The sequence below is a fragment of the Apodemus sylvaticus genome, chromosome 4 (assembly GCF_947179515.1).
Source record: "Apodemus sylvaticus chromosome 4, mApoSyl1.1, whole genome shotgun sequence".
Classification (NCBI taxonomy): Eukaryota; Metazoa; Chordata; class Mammalia; order Rodentia; family Muridae; genus Apodemus; species Apodemus sylvaticus.
The window spans coordinates 99,414,331-99,434,598 of record NC_067475.1 but is presented as its reverse complement, the minus strand read 5'-3'; the positions used below and the strand labels follow the sequence as shown (position 1 = coordinate 99,434,598).

The window sequence follows — 20,268 nt, the reverse complement described above, 5'->3', positions numbered from 1 at the left end:
GTGTATTGGTGCATATGTATAGTATGGATGGGTATATGTATGTAAGTGTGAATATGTGGCATATGCCTGTATGTCATTGTGTATGTATGTGGTGTACAGGTGTGTATGGTTCAGTATTGTGTATGTGTGCATGTTGTATAGGTATGTATGTGGTGGGGTGTCTGTGTGTGTGTATACTGTATATGGCTGTGTATACTGTATATGGCTGTGTATACTGTATATGGCTGTGAATGTGTGTATGGGTGTTTGTGTGTGTGGTGTATATGGCTATGTATGTGTGTTTAAGTCAGAGGACAAGTTACAAAAGCCAGTTTTCTCCTTTACCATGTGGTCCCAGGGAGTAAACTCAGGTCATAAGGCTTGGCATCCAAGTACTTTCCCTGCTGAGCCATCTCTCCTGCCTTGCTTAAATAACTTTGGGATAAGAATCTTAAATTAACACTGTATGAGTCATTAGGCCAATGATTGTCAGGGCATACTGAGCTCTTAAATCAGAAAGTGATTTTGTTGCTTAAATGGAAGGCGAACACAAAGAAAGGTTTTTACATATCTGAGCAGACTAACATTGCACTTCTGACTTGACTTTTCTTCCTGCTTTTAGATAGTACTCTGAAGAACACAACATAATTTATATGTATATAGATTAATCATGGACATAATAAAAAATAGCTCATTTATCTTATTAGTTTTGGATACTAAACAGACAGCAATGATAAAAAATCCAAAGTCTTTCTAACTGGGAATGGTAGACAACACCTGTAATCCTAGCATTTAGATGGAGCCTGGAAGCAGAAAGATTAGAAGTTGAAGGTAGCCTACCTACATAATGGGTTGGAGCCCAGCCTGGGCTTCAATGAGACCCCATTTTAATGAAATAACGTAACAACAAAACAAAACAGCCCAGCCTGTTTCTACTCATTAAGAATTATGTAAAACAAGCAAAAGAGATCATGACACTATGATAGAAGCACAAAGCCCACCTAATCTGTTAACTCTGTAACAAAAAACCAGCTTTAGTAGAATTTTAGATAATTTCTAACTAACAATATATATATACCAAGATGTGAAATGCTAATTGGTTGGATAATATATCTGTCCTCCTAAATCATACAGAAAGGAATCAAAAGAACTTTGCTGAAGGGTCCATCAGTCAATAGAACAAGGGGAGTAAAGTAACCTACTTAGGCAGCTGTCTCAACAGTCCTATGGGTAGATAGTATTCTATTAACACAGTTAGTTATACCTTCTTAGAATAAATAATTTATGGATTTACTTTACGAGATGAGGTCTCATTATTCTAGCCCAGACAGGCCTCAAACTCATGATCCTCCTATGTTAGCCTCTCAAGTGTTGGAATTAAAAAGCACTTGCCACCATGTCCAGCCAACACAGTTCATTTTCTACCAATGGGAACAAAAGCAATTACAAATTTGTTAATTAACAACTTACTGGACTGAACCACTGCTTGCGTCTGTTCAGACGTTCCAGATGCAATGTTTGTCAAGGCCCATGCAGCTTCAAACTGTAAAGAAGGACTACCAAAGAACAAGTGATTTTTTTAAACCATACATCTCATATTACCTAAATGTCTACCAACCATTTCTTCCCTCTAGTATGTGAAATGTTTTCTAGCCTCAAAAACATAGCCCAACCATTCCAGTGTAAAAGTCCGACATCCTGACTTAGACACCCTCTTTCTTATTACTCCTTAGTTTTCAACTACTCATCGTGCCAGTGTTCAAAGCTCACAAGTTAAAAATCATTTTCAAATTTGTTTTTTGGTTCTTACCTTGATTTTAACTTTCAATTCTATCCCATAACTTTTTCCTTCTTTTTTTAAAAGAAAATCTCTCTCAGGCTGGAGAAATGGCTCAGCGGTTACTTAAGAGCACTGGCTTCTCTTCCAGAGGTCCCAAACTGAATTCCCAGCAACCACATGGTGGCTCACAACCATCTGTAATGGGATTTGATGCCCTCTTCTGGTGTGTCTAAAGACAGCTACAGTATACTCATGTATATATAAAATAAATAAATAAGTCCTATTTTAAAAAGAAAAAAAAAGAAGAAGAAAATCTCTCCTTACAAAGTCCAGGCAGGCCTTGAACTGAGGCTTCCTAACTTCTCAGATTACACACATATACCATTATGCTTGTTTGGTTTCTGAGACAACCAACCTGAACTCATTATGTTTAGCCAAGGATCACTTTGAACTTCTAACCCTCCTGCCTCCACTTCATGAATCTTTTCCCTTTAAAGATTAAACTAGAAAATTTACCTTTTCTAAAGAACCCATTGTAATTGGAAATAATAATTATATACTTACTTGTCGTCTCTTTCAAGACAATGAACTAAAATAGGCAATATTCCAGATTTTATTAAGTCATCAATTGGTGGATTTCGATCACTGGATAAAAGCTTCCTGTAAGATAGATACCACTCGTAAAACTTAATGACATATATTACAATTAAATTCAAACTGGATATAGATATTGTAAATGTGAAGAAATGGCAGAAGTATACTTGGAAAGTTACTTATACTTTATATAATACAACATTTTTTTCTCTAAATTAAATTTGCAAATAATTAGAAAACTCCAGCAGGTACAATGCTACTTTTAGTAGCATAACACCACTCCCTCAGCACAGTTGTGAATATGGCAACTATAAAAGACACCTCAGTCTCTCAAATGGGAAAACAGGAACCAAGCTTTTACTTTTTCTTCTCTAAGTTCCATAAAAAAAGACTTTTTCTTATTTTCCTAGGTATCTTCAGCATCTCTTTGAGCATTTTCTTGTATTTCTGTATTTAGTCCTTTAAGAAGCTGGATAATTATTGTTATAATTATATTTCATAACTAATAGCATATAGAGTACAATGAGTTGAACAGTGTGATCACTTTTAACATACCACATTCTGTTCCTTTTTTTTTTTTTTTTGGATTTGGTTTTTTTTCGAGACAGGGTTTCTCTGTAAAGCCCTGGCTGTCCTGGAACTTAGAAATCCGCCTGCCTCTACCTCCCAGAGTGCTGGGACTACAGGCGTGCGCCACCACCGCCCGGCTTCTGTGTTTGTGTATGTGCGTACGTGGGAGAGTATTTGTTTGCTTTTTAAAACAGTTTCTCATTATGTAGTCCCAGGTGCCCTGAACCGTATATAGATTAGGCTAGCCTCAAACTCACTACTCTGCTTCCTGGGTGCTGGAATTAAAGGAGGGGTGCCACAGTGCTTAGCACAACTGAAAGTTATGTGCGATGTTCAGAGTTAATTTTAAGCTCAGAAAAAGGTAGAAAACCCTCAACATAATATTTACTTTGCTAAAAAGGAAATTAATAGGTTTTCAAAATAATCAAAATTATGCATACTGGGACATCCAAAGGGTGGTATGTTTAGAGCAATCACAGTGTTTGACTCATCCCACTCTATACACTACTAATTATCATGAAAACCAAACAGCAATCTTATCTCAGGACCTTTAAAAACAGAATAAATACAGCGATACAAGAAAATACTCAGATGTTATTAAGGAAAAAACAAGATAAAGTCTGTTTTCATGGAACCTACAGGATAAAAATCAAAGCTTGGTGCCCATTTTCCTATGTGAGAGAGAGCAGGTCTAATTGTACTGTGTCCTAACAGAAATCTCCTTGTTAGAACTTGCTGTACAATAAGGCTTAAGAAAGCCTAGTCGGGGGCTGGAGATGGCTCAGTGGTTAAGAGCACTGATTGCTTTCTAGAGGTCCTGAGCTCAATCCCCAGCAAGCTCATGGTGGCTCACAACCATTTACAATGTGATCTGATGCCCTCTTCTGTGTATCTGAAGACAGTGACAGTATACTCACGCATAAAAAATCCTTAAAAAAAAAAAGTCTAGTCAGCACATCACCCTATTATTTATTATCTTAGGGATGTGAGACTCCTTATCTTGCCTTTCTAGTGCTCCATACAGTGGCTGCACTTTACCTAAGTGGAAGCCTGGTTACCACATGATCTCATTTCTAAGCACTTTGTATTCTCCTCTCTTCACTCTTGCCATTATTTATATCATTATTTCAAAGACTGTTCAGGTTCCTTACCACCTCTCAATTCTAAGAGTATGTCACAGCATAATCCTACACTTGCTGCTGGGTGCCACTACTTTAAATAGCTCTAAATTTTCTATTAAATTCTAAACAACAACAACAACAACAAAAAACTTTTTAGGACAGGTTCTCATATATCTAAGACTAGCCTCAAACTCCTATGTGGCTAAGGATGATCATAAATTTCTGTTCCTCCCACCTCTACCTTCCAAGAACTGTGATTACAGGTGTGTAATAATTAATATACCACTTTTAAGCAGAGCTGGGTATCAAACAGGATTCTGTACATACTTGGCAAGCATTCTACCAACTGCACTATATCCCAAGGCCAGAAGCTAAACTTCTTAAAGAAAAAATATCATACTTTGCTATTTGGACATCTGGAACTGACCTAACTTGTTTTCATAGTGTTGGGAACAATGTGAGTCACTGGGGGGAGGGGGTGTCAGGGCAGGACAAACACCAGTGGTTGTAGTCAGTGCTAGATCTAGCATGCAACATGCCAGGAAAGATGTACCCACTGGTGCAATGGTAGCCTGACTTTTAACAAGGGCAACCAAGCACTTTCTAATTGGATTTGAGTCCTGTTCCACGGAAGAGAATTCATACCAGGTACTCTAAACATGGTCAAAAGCCCATGGTTAGGAAGGTGATAGGTGTCAGAGGAAACCTACAATTGTAGTCTGGCTAAATTACCATGCTGCCAAACTGCCTCCTTCTTTTTTTTTTTTTTTTAAATTCCATATATTTTTATTTACATTTCAAATGATTTTCCCTTTTCTGGCCCCCCACTCCCCGAAAGGCCCATAAGCCCTCTTCCCTCCCCCTGTTCTCCCATCCACCCCTTCCCACTTCCCTGTTCTGGTTTTGCCCTATACTGCTACACTGACTCTTTCCAGAACGAGGGGCCACTCCTCCATTCTTCTTGTACATCATTTGATGTGTGGATTATGTTTTAGGTATTCCAATTTTCTAGGCTAATATCCACTTATTAGTGAGTGCATACCATGATTAATCTTTTGAGACTGGGTTACCTCACTTAGTATGATGTTCTCCGGCTCCATCCATTTGTCTAAGAATTTCATGAATTCATTGTTTCTAATGGCTGAATAGTACTCCATTGTGTAGATATACCACATTTTTTGCATCCATTCTTCCGTTGAGGGATACCTGGGTTCTTTCCAGTTTCTGGCTATTATAAATAGGGCTGCTATGAACATAGTGGAGCATGTATCCTTATTACCTGCTGGGGAATCCTCTGGTTATATGCCCATAAGTGGTATAGCAGGATCCTCCGGAAGTGAAGTGCCCAGTTTTCTGAGAAACTGCCAGACTGATTTCCAGAGTGGTTGTACCAATTTGCAACCCCACCAGCAGTGGAGGAGTGTTCCTCTTTCTCCACATCCTCGCCAACACCTGCTGTCTCCTGAATTTTTAATCTTAGCCATTCTGACTGGTGTAGGGTGAAATCTCAGGGTTGTTTTGATTTGCATTTCCCTAATGACTAATGAAGTTGAGCATTTTTTAAGATGCTTCTCAGTCATCCTGAGTTCTTCGGGTGAAAATTCTTTGTTTAGCTCTGTACTCCATTTTTTAATAGGGTTATTTGGCTTTCTGGAATCTAACTTCTTGCGTTCTTTGTATATATTAGATATTAGCCCTCTATCTGATGTAGGGTTTGGTGAAGATCTTTTCCCAATTTGTTGGTTGCCAATTTGTCCTTTTGATGGTGTCCTTTGCCTTACAGAAACTTCGTAATTTTATGAGGTCCCATTTGTCAATTCTTGATCTTAGAGCATATGCTATTGGTGTTCTGGTCAGGAACTTTCCCCCTGTACCGATGTCCTCAAGGGTCTTCCCCAGTTTCTTTTCTATTAGCTTCAGAATGTCTGGCTTTATGTGGAGGTCCTTGATCCATTTAGAATTGAGCTTAGTACAAGGAGATAAGGATGATTAATTCGCATTCTTCTGCATGCTGACCTCCAGTTGAACTAGCACCATTTGTTGAAAAGGCTATCTTTTTTCCACTGGATATTTTCTGCTCCTTTGTCCGAGGATCACGTGGCCATAGGTGTGTGGGCTCATTTCTGGATCTTCAATCCTATTCCATTGATCTACCTGCCTGTCACTGTACCAATACCATGCAGTTTTTAACATTATTGCTCTGTAGTATTGCTTGAGGTCAGGGATACTGATTCCCCCAGAATTTCTTTTGTTGTTGAGAATAGTTTTAGCTATCCTGGGTTTTTTGTTATTCCAGATGAATTTGAGAATTGGTCTTTCTAACTCTATGAAGAACTGAGTTGGGGTTTTGATGGGTATTGCGTTGAATCTGTAGATTGCTTTTAGCAAAATGGCCATTTTAACTATATTAATCCTGCCAATCCATGAGTATGGGAGATTTTTCCATTTTCTGAGGACTTCTTCCATTTCCTTCTTCAGAGTCTTGAAGTTCTTGTCATACAGATCTTTCACTTGTTTGGTCAGAGTCACACACAAAATACTGTTTGTGGCTATTTTGAAGGGTGTCATTTCCCTAATTTCTTTCTCAGCCTGCTTATCCTTTGAGTAGAGGAAGGCTATTGATTTGCTTGAGTTGATTTTATAACCTGCCACTTTGCTGAAGTTGTTTATCAGCTGTAGGAATTCTCTAGTGGAGTTTTTTGGGTCACTTAGGTAGACTATCATATCATCTACAAATAGTGATAGTTTGACTATTTCCAATTTGTATCCCTTTGACCTCCTTATGTTGTCTAATTGCCCAAGCTAGTACCTCAAGTACAATATTGAAAAGATAAGGAGAGAGGGGGCAGCCTTGTCTAATCCCTGATTTTAGTGGGATTGCTTCAAGTTTCTCTCCATTTAGTTTGGCTACCGGTTTGCTGTATATTGCTTTTAGTATGTTTAGATATGGGCCTTGAATTCCTGTTCTTTCCAAGACTTTAAGCATGAAAGGTTGCTGAATTTTGTCAAATGCTTTTTCAGCATCCAATGAAATGACCATGTGGTTTTTTTCTTTGAGTTTGGCCAAACTGCCTTCTAATTCTGTTTATATCCACAGATTAGAGAGAGAGAGAGAGAGCATATATATGTGTGTATATATGTAATGGTTAATACAGAGACTTGTAACTGTACTAAAGTATTGAGAGTAAGTGACTGTTAAATATTCATGCCCAAAATAGGACATCCACATCAACATGCTAACCCTTCAAGGATCAGAGAGCATCCCAGAAGCAAGTAAAGTATGTAAGAGCTTAAGCACCGAGACAGTACTGTAAAATGCTGTCTTCAGGATGTGACCTGGACATGGCACTCATGACCTCAGATAGCTCTGGCTACTAGATCAAGCTTTCCTGCATGCAGGAGGGAGGGGCTCAGCAGGTCCTACTCCTAGCTAAGGAGCTGGTGGCAGTTGATGACTGCTGATAGTCATTTCTCTTTGGAGGTATGGCCAATAGGTTACCCAAGTCCCAGTGGTGGTCCCACACCCTTGAGTGTATAAGATGGGATGCACTAATTGTACTCAGAAGGTTACTTAAAGAAACCTTTTTAAAAGGGAGGACATGAGGTTTAGAGAGAGAAGCTGAGGAGGACGTCAGGGGAAATTAGAGGAAGTGAGAAGTAGATAGGATCAAAATACACTCTATGCATGCAAAACATTTTCTATAAAGAATAAAAATATTCTATTAAAATCAAGAAAATAACACTGCTTAGTATTTTCACAGTATTGCTCATAATATAAGCACAGTGCTTAGCACAAATGTAAATTAAAAAGTTTAAAATTTTTTAGTATTACAGAGTAAGTTCCAGGACAGCCAGGGCTATACAGGAAAACCCTGTCTCGAAAAAAATTAAAAAACAAAACAAAGCAAAATTTTAGTATTTCTTAATCAAGGATGCAGGAAATTAAGTGTAAAGATTTAATAGATAAAAATGTTCTAGTGCATTACCAAGAGCAATTTTAGAAATCAGGGGGCTTTGACATTTTTTGATGTATGTAAGTTTTCTGCTTGCATTTGTGTCTGTACATCCATGAATGCCTAGTGCTCAAGGAAGTCAGAAGAAGGTGTCAGGTCCTCTAACACTGAAACTATGGGTAGTTGTGAGCTGCCATGTGGGTGCTAGAAATTGAACCTGGGTCTACTCAAAGAACAGCAAATACTCTTAACCACTAGGCCATTTCTCCAGACCCCGCTTTTTTTATCTGATAATAAAGGGTACAGTATGTACAATGTAGAATATGAAATCACTTTGGTACAAGGGTTTTGATTTGTGTTACAACTCCCACAGTTTTGCCTATAGTTCCTTTTGCAGTAACACTGTTAACACAATGAAAAAAGATAAGTCCTAAAATTATCATGAATTAGTTTGTTCTTATATATCTCTGAAGTTGTCTTAGGATTTTCCTGGAACCCACAGTTCCTACTTTGACCACAATTAGTGACTTAATCATCCTTCTTACAAACATAAATGTACGGTTTCAAAATGTGATCTCTCGTATACCAAATTGTCTAAGAAGTTCTTTAGCCTATGGGATACAATAATAAAGCAATTTAAACACACATAAGTAGGACATGTGTGGAATTTGATAAGATTGATCACACATTTGATAAGATCACATAGATCCATGAACATTTTTGCACTCTGAAATCTTACCAACTACAACCAGTAATTTGTTAAAAAGTTAATTTTTGCATGAACAATTACACAAAGTAATCGTTTTTTTTTAACCATGCTTTCCTAAATATACTAGTTAAATCAGAGATCTTTCTCAATAATAAGCATAGTGTGCCTGTGTATGTGTGTGTGTGTGTGTGTGTATATACTCATGTATATGTGGATGCACATGTATGTGAAAGCCAGAGGTCAACCTCAAGCCAGAGGTCATCCATTCCTCAGGAGTCAGCCATCTTTTTTTAAACAGTTTTCTCAGTGACTATGCTGACTGGTCAGGGGAGCCCCAAGGATAGGTCTACTCTCCACTTGCAGTGCCAGGATTATAGCCCAGCACTACACGTTCAGCTTTTTACATGGGTTCTGGGGACTTAAATTTGGGTCTTGTGCTTGCACAGCAAGTACTTTCTAGACTGAGTTTTCTCCTCAGTTCCTCACTACGTTTTTCTGGCACTTTCCAAAAAAGTATGACAACAGGTTTCACAACTAAAATGTGCAAAATGACTTGGCATTTCTAGCCTTAAAATAACAACAATAAAAAAATCTAGCATATATGCAGCAATATATCTTAATGAATGCTTGTTTTACATGACAGCATGCTTATAATTCAGTTTATTGTTTGACTAATATAAGTATTGTAAGAAGACTTAGCTAACTTAAATAGGGGTCTGAAGAACTTGAATTTGATTAGTTAACTCACCTAGCAGCTTGAACTGCACTTAATTGAATTCCTTGGTTATCACTTGATGCATTCTATAAAAATATAAGTAAAACAATTTATCACATGGAAACACAGTAGTGAGTTGTTTAGTTCAGAAAGTACGAAGAGGGGAATAAAACCCGACTTACTTGAACAATAGCTTCTAGAGAGGTATTTTGCTGGCAAGAAGTTAAAGAGAAAAAAAAAGTTAAAAGGTAATCTTTAAATATTGTATTTATAGAAAATCTTTCACTAAAAGTTTTAGATTATCAGAATAACATAACTTACCACTCTATAATCACCATCTATATCAGAGTCTTCACAGATATCTTCCTGTGGTACATTCCTCCTCTTTAAGAGATGTTCATCTCTTTTATTCTGTAAGAAGAAAAGTCAAAGAAATTTCAGAAAAACAGTTAACTATTTTCATATAAAAATTAAGCAACCCTGTACCTACAAACTAAAATAAGCGCCTTTTAAAATTAAAAACAAATGTAAAAAAAAAAAATTAAATCAAACTGAAGTAAACACCAACTTAACACTAATCTGAATGGATCCCAATCACAAACATTCATTTCCAATGAACTGTGAACTATTGTAAAACCAAAATAAAATTGTTTTATTAAAATGAATAGTGTACAGTTTAAGTCAGAATCAAATATACACACACATACACACTTAAAAAGTACTAAGTCATTTTACACATCATTTGGAAGCATCTCTTTATCACCTCAAAGCAAAAGTTGGGCAGTTAAAAATAGGCCAAAAAAAAAAAAAAATCAACAAAAATCAAAGATCATTTGAAATTTACTTGAAATGTTTCAGAGCAAATAAAAATTAGATTCAATTTTAGTGTACTTTCATATTTTAAAAGTTGATAAAATTAATATGTAACAAATTATCAAGTCAGAACTATTACCAATTAATAGGACTATTTAGTTTAAGAGTATCTCTATTATTTAGACTTAAAATTAACTTGTTTATATCTATTATTGGGAAGTGGGTAAATTCTATTTTGCCATCATTTTCAATAGTTTTCCAGACTTAATTAAAACAACAAAACTTGTTTGAAAGAAAAAGAAATGCTGAGCACCTGAGATTGAAAACAAAAAGCTTAACTATATTTAATACAATTTCATTATACAACAGGTTGTATGTTTTACAAAGGATACAATTCTTATTATTTTCTATGTATGCTGTTATCAGAACTATTTGTCAAACTACTAATAGTAGCTATACTTACCTTCCTTAATTCAACTACAACTTCATTTCGTTGTCTTCTCATAGTCTACAAAGAGTAAAAAAAAAATATATATTATCTATACTAATCATCCAGAAAAAATCTGTTTTTTGTTTCTACCTCCTGTACATTAACCTTTCTCTAATTTTCATCTCAAAATGCATTTTCTGATCTTTCATAAACATACTCCAACTCCATCTAAGTAAGTGGTTGATCTATCCTTCCATTTGCACAGATACAAAATCTAAACCCATGTTTTCATGTATTATACAGTCACTTATCCACAATCTTATTACTTTTCATTATCTCCTCTGCAAGTCTTCGCTGGTAAATTTATCATTATCTCTCTCCAAGACCATTGCAAATGCCTCCTGATATATGTCTCTTTTGTTCTTTTAAAAATATTTATGTGCATGTGTGCACAAGCACATCTGAGTATACATGTTTACATGTGTAGGAGCCCAGGAAGGTAGGAAGATTGTATTAGATCCTCTAAAACTGACTGGAGTTAGAGGCAGTTGTAAGCTGCCATGCAGTGCTAGAACCTACGTCCTAGGTAAGAGTAAGCAAGTGCTCATAACCACGCTATCTCTTTAGCCCTCTGTCTTGTTCTTTCTTTCTAGCCTACTTTTATCAGAGCTTGCTATCTTTTGGTATAGTATTTTTAAATACACACACACACACACACACACACACACACACACAGATGGGGGATGGGAGGGGGGGGAGAAGAAGCACTTGGGTATGTGCAGGTGAATGATATTAGTACACAGCATTTCCCAAGATGGGTCAATTGTTTTTAGACTTAATATCTCTCTGTACTTCAGTTTCTTCATCTACAAAATGGTAGGATGGGGGATTTTTCTTCCTTCTATTTTGTGGAATATTAACCTACTTTTGCTAAGTACTAAAAATACAAAGATGGACCAGATGCCCCTTAAGGGTATCCATACCCTTAAGAAAGTAGTGCTCAGGCTAGTGAGATGGTTCAGTGACTATAATCATTTGCCATCAAGCCTAAGGACTTTAGTCAGATCCCTGTGGAAAGAATCAACCCTTGTTGATCACTTGTGTCAGAATTGTACCCTGACACAAATGATATGCGTGTACACACACATTATAATAAAAGGTTTTTAAAAACACAGTTGTACTTTTACGACAGAGAAATATAGTTTGCAAATTATCAAGAAGAAGATCTTTAGCAAATACTGGGTGCTGGGTACCATGCAAACATGACTCAATTTTATTTACTTAATAAATTAACACACACGCACACATACACAGGATTGTTGTAGTACACACAGTTAAAGTAGGAAAATTTCTAGCTCTAGAACACAGTAACATCTTTAAACAGAAACACAAACATTAGGTACTTTGACAACAGAAATACTTGTTTTGTTTTTGTTCTTTGAGACAACATCTCACTATGTAATCTTGGCTAGCCTCAAAATCGTAAGAAATTTACCTGCCTCTTCTTATCCAGAGCTGTGATTAAGTTATCCATGCCTGGCCTAAAAAGTAAATACTTAAGATGACAGATAAGCTACATTTTTGACCAAAGGATTTAGATGAAGATGTTCTAAACATATATATGTATATATGTGGGTATTACATACATATACCCACATATTTTTATTATTATTTACCAAAAAGAAGCTAAGATAAAATAAGGCATATGCAGCCAAGAGTGGTGCTACACACGTAATTCCATCACTGAAGAGGCCCAGAAAGCAGGAAGATCAGTTGTTTCAGTTCAAGACAATCTGGATAACACAGGGAAAGACCCTGTCACAAATGAACTACACACAGACAAAAAATAATGTTCAACATCGTTAACTCTTAGGGAAATGCAGAAAATTAAGGTTACATTGGGATCCCATCTCATTCCATGGCTATCAACAAGAAAACCAAAACAACAGATGTTGATTAGGATGTAGGGAATATGGAACACTTAATACATTGTTGGTGAGAATGTTAATTAACTGTCACTATGGCTAGATGGTTCAGTGGTTGAGAGTATTGGCTGTTATTCTAGTAAGACTCAGGTTCAAATCCTAGTGCCTGTATGGCAATTCTTAACTGTCTGTAGGTCCAGTTCTAGGATATCTGGCACCCTCACACAGATTACATGTTCATTTTTTTCTCAACTGTATAATTTAGGACAGAAGGAAAGAGGCATGAAATTCAAAAGGGTATAATATTACGAGGTGTTAAAAAGCAAAGGGAGAGGGAAAAAGAAATGAAAGGATAATAGCAAATCCAATCAAAGCACATGTATACATTATGGAAATGAAAAAAGTCTATTGCTCTTTACAACTCATATACACTAGTCTTTAAAAGATGTTTTATGTGCAGGACCTGTAGAAGAATGTCAGATGTAAAGAATGAAGGGAAACAAGAGCCCATCAGTTTTATGAAAAGTCAAGTATATTTTGTTTCATTGCAGGTCTCAGCCCAAATAAGTATCAACATCTAGAAGCATTTGGTAGGGACAGTTTATTTACCTACTTAATATGGTCAACCAAGAGGTAGTAGTGGTAAACTAAGTTTTTGATACCTATAATTTATACATAGATCATTTTGAAGTATGGTATGTAGAACTATTTTCTATATTGTTCTAATAACTTACCAATATTAAATGGCTTCCTATACTGAATAAGCTCTATATTTAAGTTCTATGTATCCTTTCACTTCTAGTGAGAAGAAATTTGAATCTGATCCTCATCACTAATAGTGTGCACTAATGAGAAATTTAATATCTCTACCTATAAATACTATCTTTGAGAAATTAAACTATGATTTAAAAATAATTAAACCTTTTCCTCATTGAATAGTCTTAGTTACAATGAAGGGTTACAGTGGTAGTTTTCTCCACAGTATATATCACTGACCCACTAGAGTTGACATTTAACACTATGTGGAACTTGAAATACTATGCTGTTGGAGAAACCAGAAAGTCATGAAAGCAATGGCAGTGACTGAGGACAACAAAGAAATGCACTATGCTCAACAAAGTAAGATAAATGAGACCTTACTGTTTGCAACAATGTTCATTTTTCTTCAACCTTTTCAATGTTTCTAACAGAAGAAACAGAAGTTGGGGAACAGTTAAGGATTGATTGAAGAAAAAACAGATGGGAAATGACAGTGGGAAAAATTACTATACTACAAAGTGAAATCAGATTTAATCAACCTAGGGAAGTCAGTAGAACTCAACACAGACTATGGATAAATCTCATTTCTCTGCTGATCTGGTGCATTCTTAGATGAGAAAAACAACTCTAATTTTTAACAAAGAATCAATGTTAAACTGGGCACGGCAGCTCATGCTTATAATCTCAGTACCAGGAAGAATAAAACAGGAAGACTGCCTTGAGTTCAAGGCTAACCTGAGCAACATAATGAGATTGCTTCAAGAACTAAAAACCAAAACTCTTGAGAATGGAGAGATATCTCATCCATTAGAGCACTGGAGGAGAGCTCAGGTTTGATTCCTAGCACCTACCTTATCTCACAACTATCCCTAACTGCAGTTTCGAGAGATTCAATGTCATCTCCTGACTTCCACAGGCACTAGGCACACACATAGTGCACATAAATATACAATACATAAATCTAAACCAAAGAAACAAATCAAAATAGCCATCACTTAAACAAAAAAGTTAAAAGGTCAGTCATGATGGATGGCCTAGTCCCAGCACTCACACGGTAGCAGAGGCAAGAGGAAGACCACTGCAAGGGCGGGGCCAGTCCGGTCCACATAGAGCTCCAGGATAAAAGAGCTTCCCATTACAAAACAGCCCTCAAAATAGAAAAATTAAAAGTAAAATATGAAAATCAAGGCATTAAGGAATGCTTCCCTCCTATAAGAACAAAATAAAGTTAAACTCATGACATTCTTATAAAAAAGTTTATTTTATTGTCTATGGCTTTAATATAGACAATATTCATAGTTGTGAAACAGCAATGTGTGTGCTCTAGGTCCTATTAAGTGAATTAATACATACAATAAAATCATAAAGGTATGCACATAAAAGGGAAAAGAATGAAGCAAGACCAGAAAACAAAAAATATGCTATTAATAACTTCTAGGCCACAGGTTGAGGAAACCCATTTATGTGACTGTTAAAAGCCACACTGATTAAGAGTGACTTTATAAGGTGTCCCTGGTAGGTGCTTTCATCTAATGGGCCATTTCAACCTTTATCTCCCTAAATGGAGGAAATGGACACACTATCAAACATAACAGAGCATTCATGGGTGCCTCTGTGGTCTCCTCCTTTGGGCTTCTGACTTTTGCACTCAGTCCCTGAAACTTGCATTCTGTCCCTGCAAGTATGGGTTTTTGGAGTTCCTGGGCAAAGCTGGTCATTTCCTTGGAATTGTTTAAAATGGGCTATATCCCATGCCCTAGGGACCTCATCAGAGTAAATTTTCCTTTCTAATTGCTTCTATTCATTGTTTTTAAAGAATTGAAAAAGTTTTAATTATTATTTTATGTGTATAGGGTTTTTGCCTACAAGTTTGTCTGCAAACCAATTTCATGTGTGGTGCCTAAAGCAGTCAGAAGAGGGTGCCTGACTCCTTGGAACTGGATTTACAGATGGTTGTGAAGCCACCATGTGGGTGCTGAGAATTGAACCTGGGTCCTGTTTGGAAGAGCAGCCAGTGCTCTTACCCACCAACCCATCTCTTTAGTTCTTCTTAATAAAAAATTTTAATTAAACAACACTATAGGATTTTGTAACAGAAAAGAATAAAATAATTTACTTTCAATTATTTCATTTTAGAGACACAGGAACAGAATGATTTTCTTAATATCAAGTCTCAGATATCCTGGATCTAGTCCAATATTTTTTTGTAACATACTACAACTTTTTCTACCCAAGGTCTACCTGTAGTATATACTTCTTCAAACAAACTTTTCTGCTATTTCCCCCCTTAATATCTTCTTTTAAAATATTATTTATCTTTCTTTGGGATTTTACATCCAACTTTAATAGACAAATCTTCATTAATTGGTAAGTTACTGAATTGTTTTGTTTAAGCACTGTTTTAAAAAGCATTCTACAGGGACTGGAGAAATAGCTCAGTGGTTATGAAATATGTATGGATCTTCTAGAGGACCCGAGTTCAATTCCCAACACCCATGTCAGAAAGCTCACTACTGGCCTCTTCAGGCCATCTGAGGGTGTGCACGCCCACCCACAAACACACTCAGCTTTTTTTTTTTTTAATAGTACCTTTATTTTTCTCATAAATGTACATTTAATCTTCTACCTATATAAGTCAGCATTTAAGGAGCTATTAGGAACATAATGATAAAACTCCTTGTCTCACAGAATTTACATTTTAGTGGGATAAGACAAAATGGAATATAAAGTATATTAAGTGGGCGAAATATTAGAGAGAAAAATTTCTAGAAAGAGATTTTTTTTTTTTTAGGGGATGATATTAACAAAATGAGTGAGTGCTCAAGTTATGTGGATATTGACAGCATTCAGGGTAGATAGAGTAACAATAAAGGAAAAAAGAAACCTATGAAAGAAAAAAAGCAAGGTAAGGAATCTAAGATAGCCACCATACAATAAATAGGGTGGAAAGAAACCAAATGGCCAACCACTGTAAAGATTTTAGCATTAACTTTGTGCTAAGAAGCCAATGCTAGACGGTGGGCAACAGAGAGCTATGTTCTGTCTTAGAGGGGAAAATCTACCAGGTGGCTCGCGCCTTTAATACCAGCACTAAGTAGGGAGGCAGAGGCAGGAGGATCCAAGTTCAAAGGCCAGCCTGGTTTACAGAGCAAGTTCTAGGGCGTCCAGGACTCCACAGAGAAACCCTGTCAGAAACAACAACAATAACAAACAACAAACAAACAAGAAAGAGATCTTCCTAGTTTCTATGTTAAACTGCCGTACTCCATGTTAAGAGACCTGAGTGGGTTCATGAAATCTAAAGTATACACATTAAAGTAAACACACACACACACACACACACACACACACAACTTACATTTACTACACTGAACTGACTACATGACTGCAATGAGATGATGGCACTAAGGTTTTGGCTCAAGCCAACTTTGACCGAAATGTAATTAACTAAGAAAATTTAATGATTACCAGGTAGGTCCAGGGAGCAGGGTAGGTTATGTCATTTTTGAACTTGTTAAGTTTAAAATGCTTACAATGCATAAAATAACACATCAAAATAATCAAATTAATCTAGAGTTCAATAAAGCTGGGAATAGCCAGGCCTAACAGTGCCTACTTGCATCCCCAGTACTCAGAAGGCTGAAGTCAGAGGACTGGAAATTCCAAGCTAGCCTAGGCCATTATAGTGAGACCAGGTTTTGAAATTTGAAAGTAAAAAAGTCAAAACAAAAACAAAGAAAGGGAGGCATGGTATTTAAGACCACATCACTTGATGAGATCACCTATGGTACAAATACAGTATCATATGGTAGGTACACCCTTAAGAGGTAGAAGAATAAAGAATAGTCAGGACTACTTTAGAGCCACCGAGAAAAAAAAGAAAAAAGAAGAAAAGGAAAGGAGAGGAGAGAAGGGCTTTTCCCATGGGAGCATAGTGACATCAAACAATAAACTGATGAAGACTACAGGGCCTGTGAGGTGGCTCAGTAGGTGAAGGCTACACACAAGTCTGGCAACCTCAGGTATATCTCTAGAACCCATGCAAAAGTTGACTGAGAACAAACTCTACAACACTGTCCTCTAACTTCCATATGATATGCATGGATGTGTGTGTGAAGTATGTGTATGCACACACTTCACATGCACAATAATGTTTTAAAAATAAAGATGAGGATTGAAAACATAAACCTGAATTTTTAAAAATCTCATTTAATTACCAATCCTAACCAGACACGTAATTTTTTTCCTCTCTAAAAATTTTTTTTCATTCAATGAAAAAAATGAAAAAATTTTTTCAAGCATGGTGGCATACAACTATAATAGAGGTACTTAGGAGGCTAAGGCAAGATGATCTCAAAGCCAGCCTGGGCAACTTTGTGAAACTCTACCTCAAAAATTAATAAGTAAAAACTATTTCCTTTAGTGTCAACTCTAGGGCTGGCTCATTAATGCATGCCTCAAGTCCTGTTCACGAGCTGACAGAGGAGAATCGCTTGAACTCGAGTTCAAGGATGGTAAGGGCAGGACAGAGGGCTCCATCACTCTCTGAAGCTTTACAACAATTGGGGGAAGCTGACATGGAGTAAGCATACCAATCCCTGTAACTGTAAGGAGAAGGAAAGGCATTCTGACAGCTAAAGCAGCTTGTGTGAAGGGCCTTAAAAAGAGACCACAGCTGTCTAAGAGCTAGAGGAAAAGAAAAGCTACAAGTAGGAAAAGTAGATAAGACCAAAGCTTAAAGGTCTCAACTGGGCATTCAGAAGCTAAGTGTGGCACACAGGAAGCTATAAAAGCAAGGGAGTATGGTTCTGTGTTTGTTTGTTTGGTTGGTTTACACTGCTGGGTATGAAACCCAGTACCCTAAACATGTCAGGCAAGTACTCACCATTGAGAATTCCTCAGGCTGGGTATTTTCTGAATTGGAATCTCAAACAAACAAACAAACAAACAAACAAACAAACAAACCCTTTTGTAGACTGGATAGTAAAGATCTGCAACATTGTTAACAGTTGTAGCAAGTGAACAGAAAAGACTAAAACACCACTATAGTAGCAACCTTTTCTGAAACTACTTTCCACTGATGCTTCCTGAAGGTTCCTCATGGGAGATGCTCCCTAGACTTCCCTACTAGAACTGATTGGCAGGGCATTAGGAGAAAGGTACCTGATAGTTCGAAAAAGCCAATCTACAAACAGAGCAATAGAAGGCAGGCAGGCAGGAAGATTAAGAGAGACTGGTCAGCTTTAACTTGGGCAGAGTTTATGGCTCAGTTAAATTATCTTTAGTAACTAACTTAACACACCTTAACTTAATACTAAGTAGTTTGTGGAAAAAAAAGCTCACTTGGCAGCAGGCAAACAGTGTGCTAAAAATACACGAATTCTCACAATCTTACCTTTACCATCACAGATAAGACCCTAATCTAAATAAAGGAGGGCTCCCTATTATTACTTAAGAGTTCGGTCAAAACAAGTACCCAGACAGATGGGATTGCAATTTTTTAAATGTAGAAGTTAAGGCTGAAAATATTAAACTTTCCTAATGTTGTGTAGCTATTAAGATGTAATTCTAATTCAAGACATCAAGCTTTTCTATTCAAGGGAAAAGTTAACAAATAGAAAAAAACACTTAGGGACTGCCTTTCCCTAAGCAGTTTACTACAACTCTAGCCCACAGAAGCTAACTACTGCCACATGGTCAACAGAAGCCCAGGGTTGAGAGAACTTAACCTGATAGAATATGAATTAAGCCTATGTTGTCCATTGCTTTTAGGCTCATGCTTATAACAGGATCTCAGACACAAATGCTGAATAAATATCTGCAGAACAAAAGCATCCAATAAAGAGAAGTAAAAGTCAGTGATAGAGCTGCTTGCACAAATTCAACTCTTGACTACTGGGTAGTAGAATTGGCCATGACCCAACTCATTCTTTTAATTAATCTTTCTTTGTTATCATCATAATACCATTACTGAAATAACACTCACATACCATACACTACTCACCTAAATACAATGCAGTGAGTTTTCATGCCTGCTACCATTTAACCCCTAGTGACTGTCATCACCACAAACAGCCCTAAACCTAAAGCGTTTTTCTGATTTCCTCTATCCTAACTCTTAGCAACTAGTAATTACTTTCTGTTTTCATTGAGTTACTCATTCCAGACATTTAACACTATATTATGAAATACCTGTGTCATCCACACCACCACCACCTCCTCAACACATCTTCCAAAATCTTTAGAATTTCTAGATAATAAAGGTGTCTTTAAAAGCCAGGTGGCATATACCACACCTACAACCCAGCAACCTCAGGAGACTGAGGCAGGAGCATCACTAAGTTGATAAGCTAGAGGCCAGTCTGGGTTACAAAAGGAGATTGTGCTCAAAAGTCAGCCAAGTGTGGTGGCACATGCCTTTTCAGCCGAGCAGGCAGAGAGACCTTGTTTCAAAACAACAACAAAACCCAACCAACCTAAGAAGAATGCCATTAGAATGCTTATATGAGAGTGGATGGACCTATGATGAGTATACTTAGAGATTTGGGACTTAACTTCATCATAATTGTTATTTGCAGAATTGTTAATCAAACCTAACATGTTGTCCTGGCCAGGGGGCAGAACCTTCTCATCTTTACAACCCAACTTCTGGGCAAGAGAGTGATAAGGTAAATACCAACCACCAATAAACTTAATCATGCCTATGTATGTAAAAGATGTGTATAAAACAACCCCCCAACCCTAACAACCATTATCTGGGGTTTTAGGAACTGAGTATGTAGCAGGACCTAGAGAGCAGCACCCTGGCAGAGGACAGGAAAGCTCTTGGCCCTTCTCAGATAACTCTTTCTTCCATTTGACTGTTCAATTGTAGCCTTTTAGTATCTGTTAACTGTTTCACTGAACTCTGTGAGCTACTT

The 20,268-nt window shown here is 36.9% G+C and overlaps 1 protein-coding gene across 1 annotated transcript in view; it reads right to left on the bottom strand.

Moving 5' to 3' along the window:
* Positions 1–20,268, bottom strand: part of Kpna4 (karyopherin subunit alpha 4) — a 59,375-nt gene that overhangs the window by 28,383 nt on the left and 10,724 nt on the right. The window contains exons 2-7 of the mRNA XM_052180367.1: positions 10,698–10,742; positions 9,743–9,832; positions 9,604–9,633; positions 9,455–9,507; positions 2,324–2,419; positions 1,450–1,535 (exon numbers count right to left, since the gene is read on the bottom strand). Coding sequence (XP_052036327.1) covers positions 1,450–1,535; positions 2,324–2,419; positions 9,455–9,507; positions 9,604–9,633; positions 9,743–9,832; positions 10,698–10,742 — 400 coding nt within the window. The remainder of the gene's footprint in view (positions 1–1,449; positions 1,536–2,323; positions 2,420–9,454; positions 9,508–9,603; positions 9,634–9,742; positions 9,833–10,697; positions 10,743–20,268) is intronic.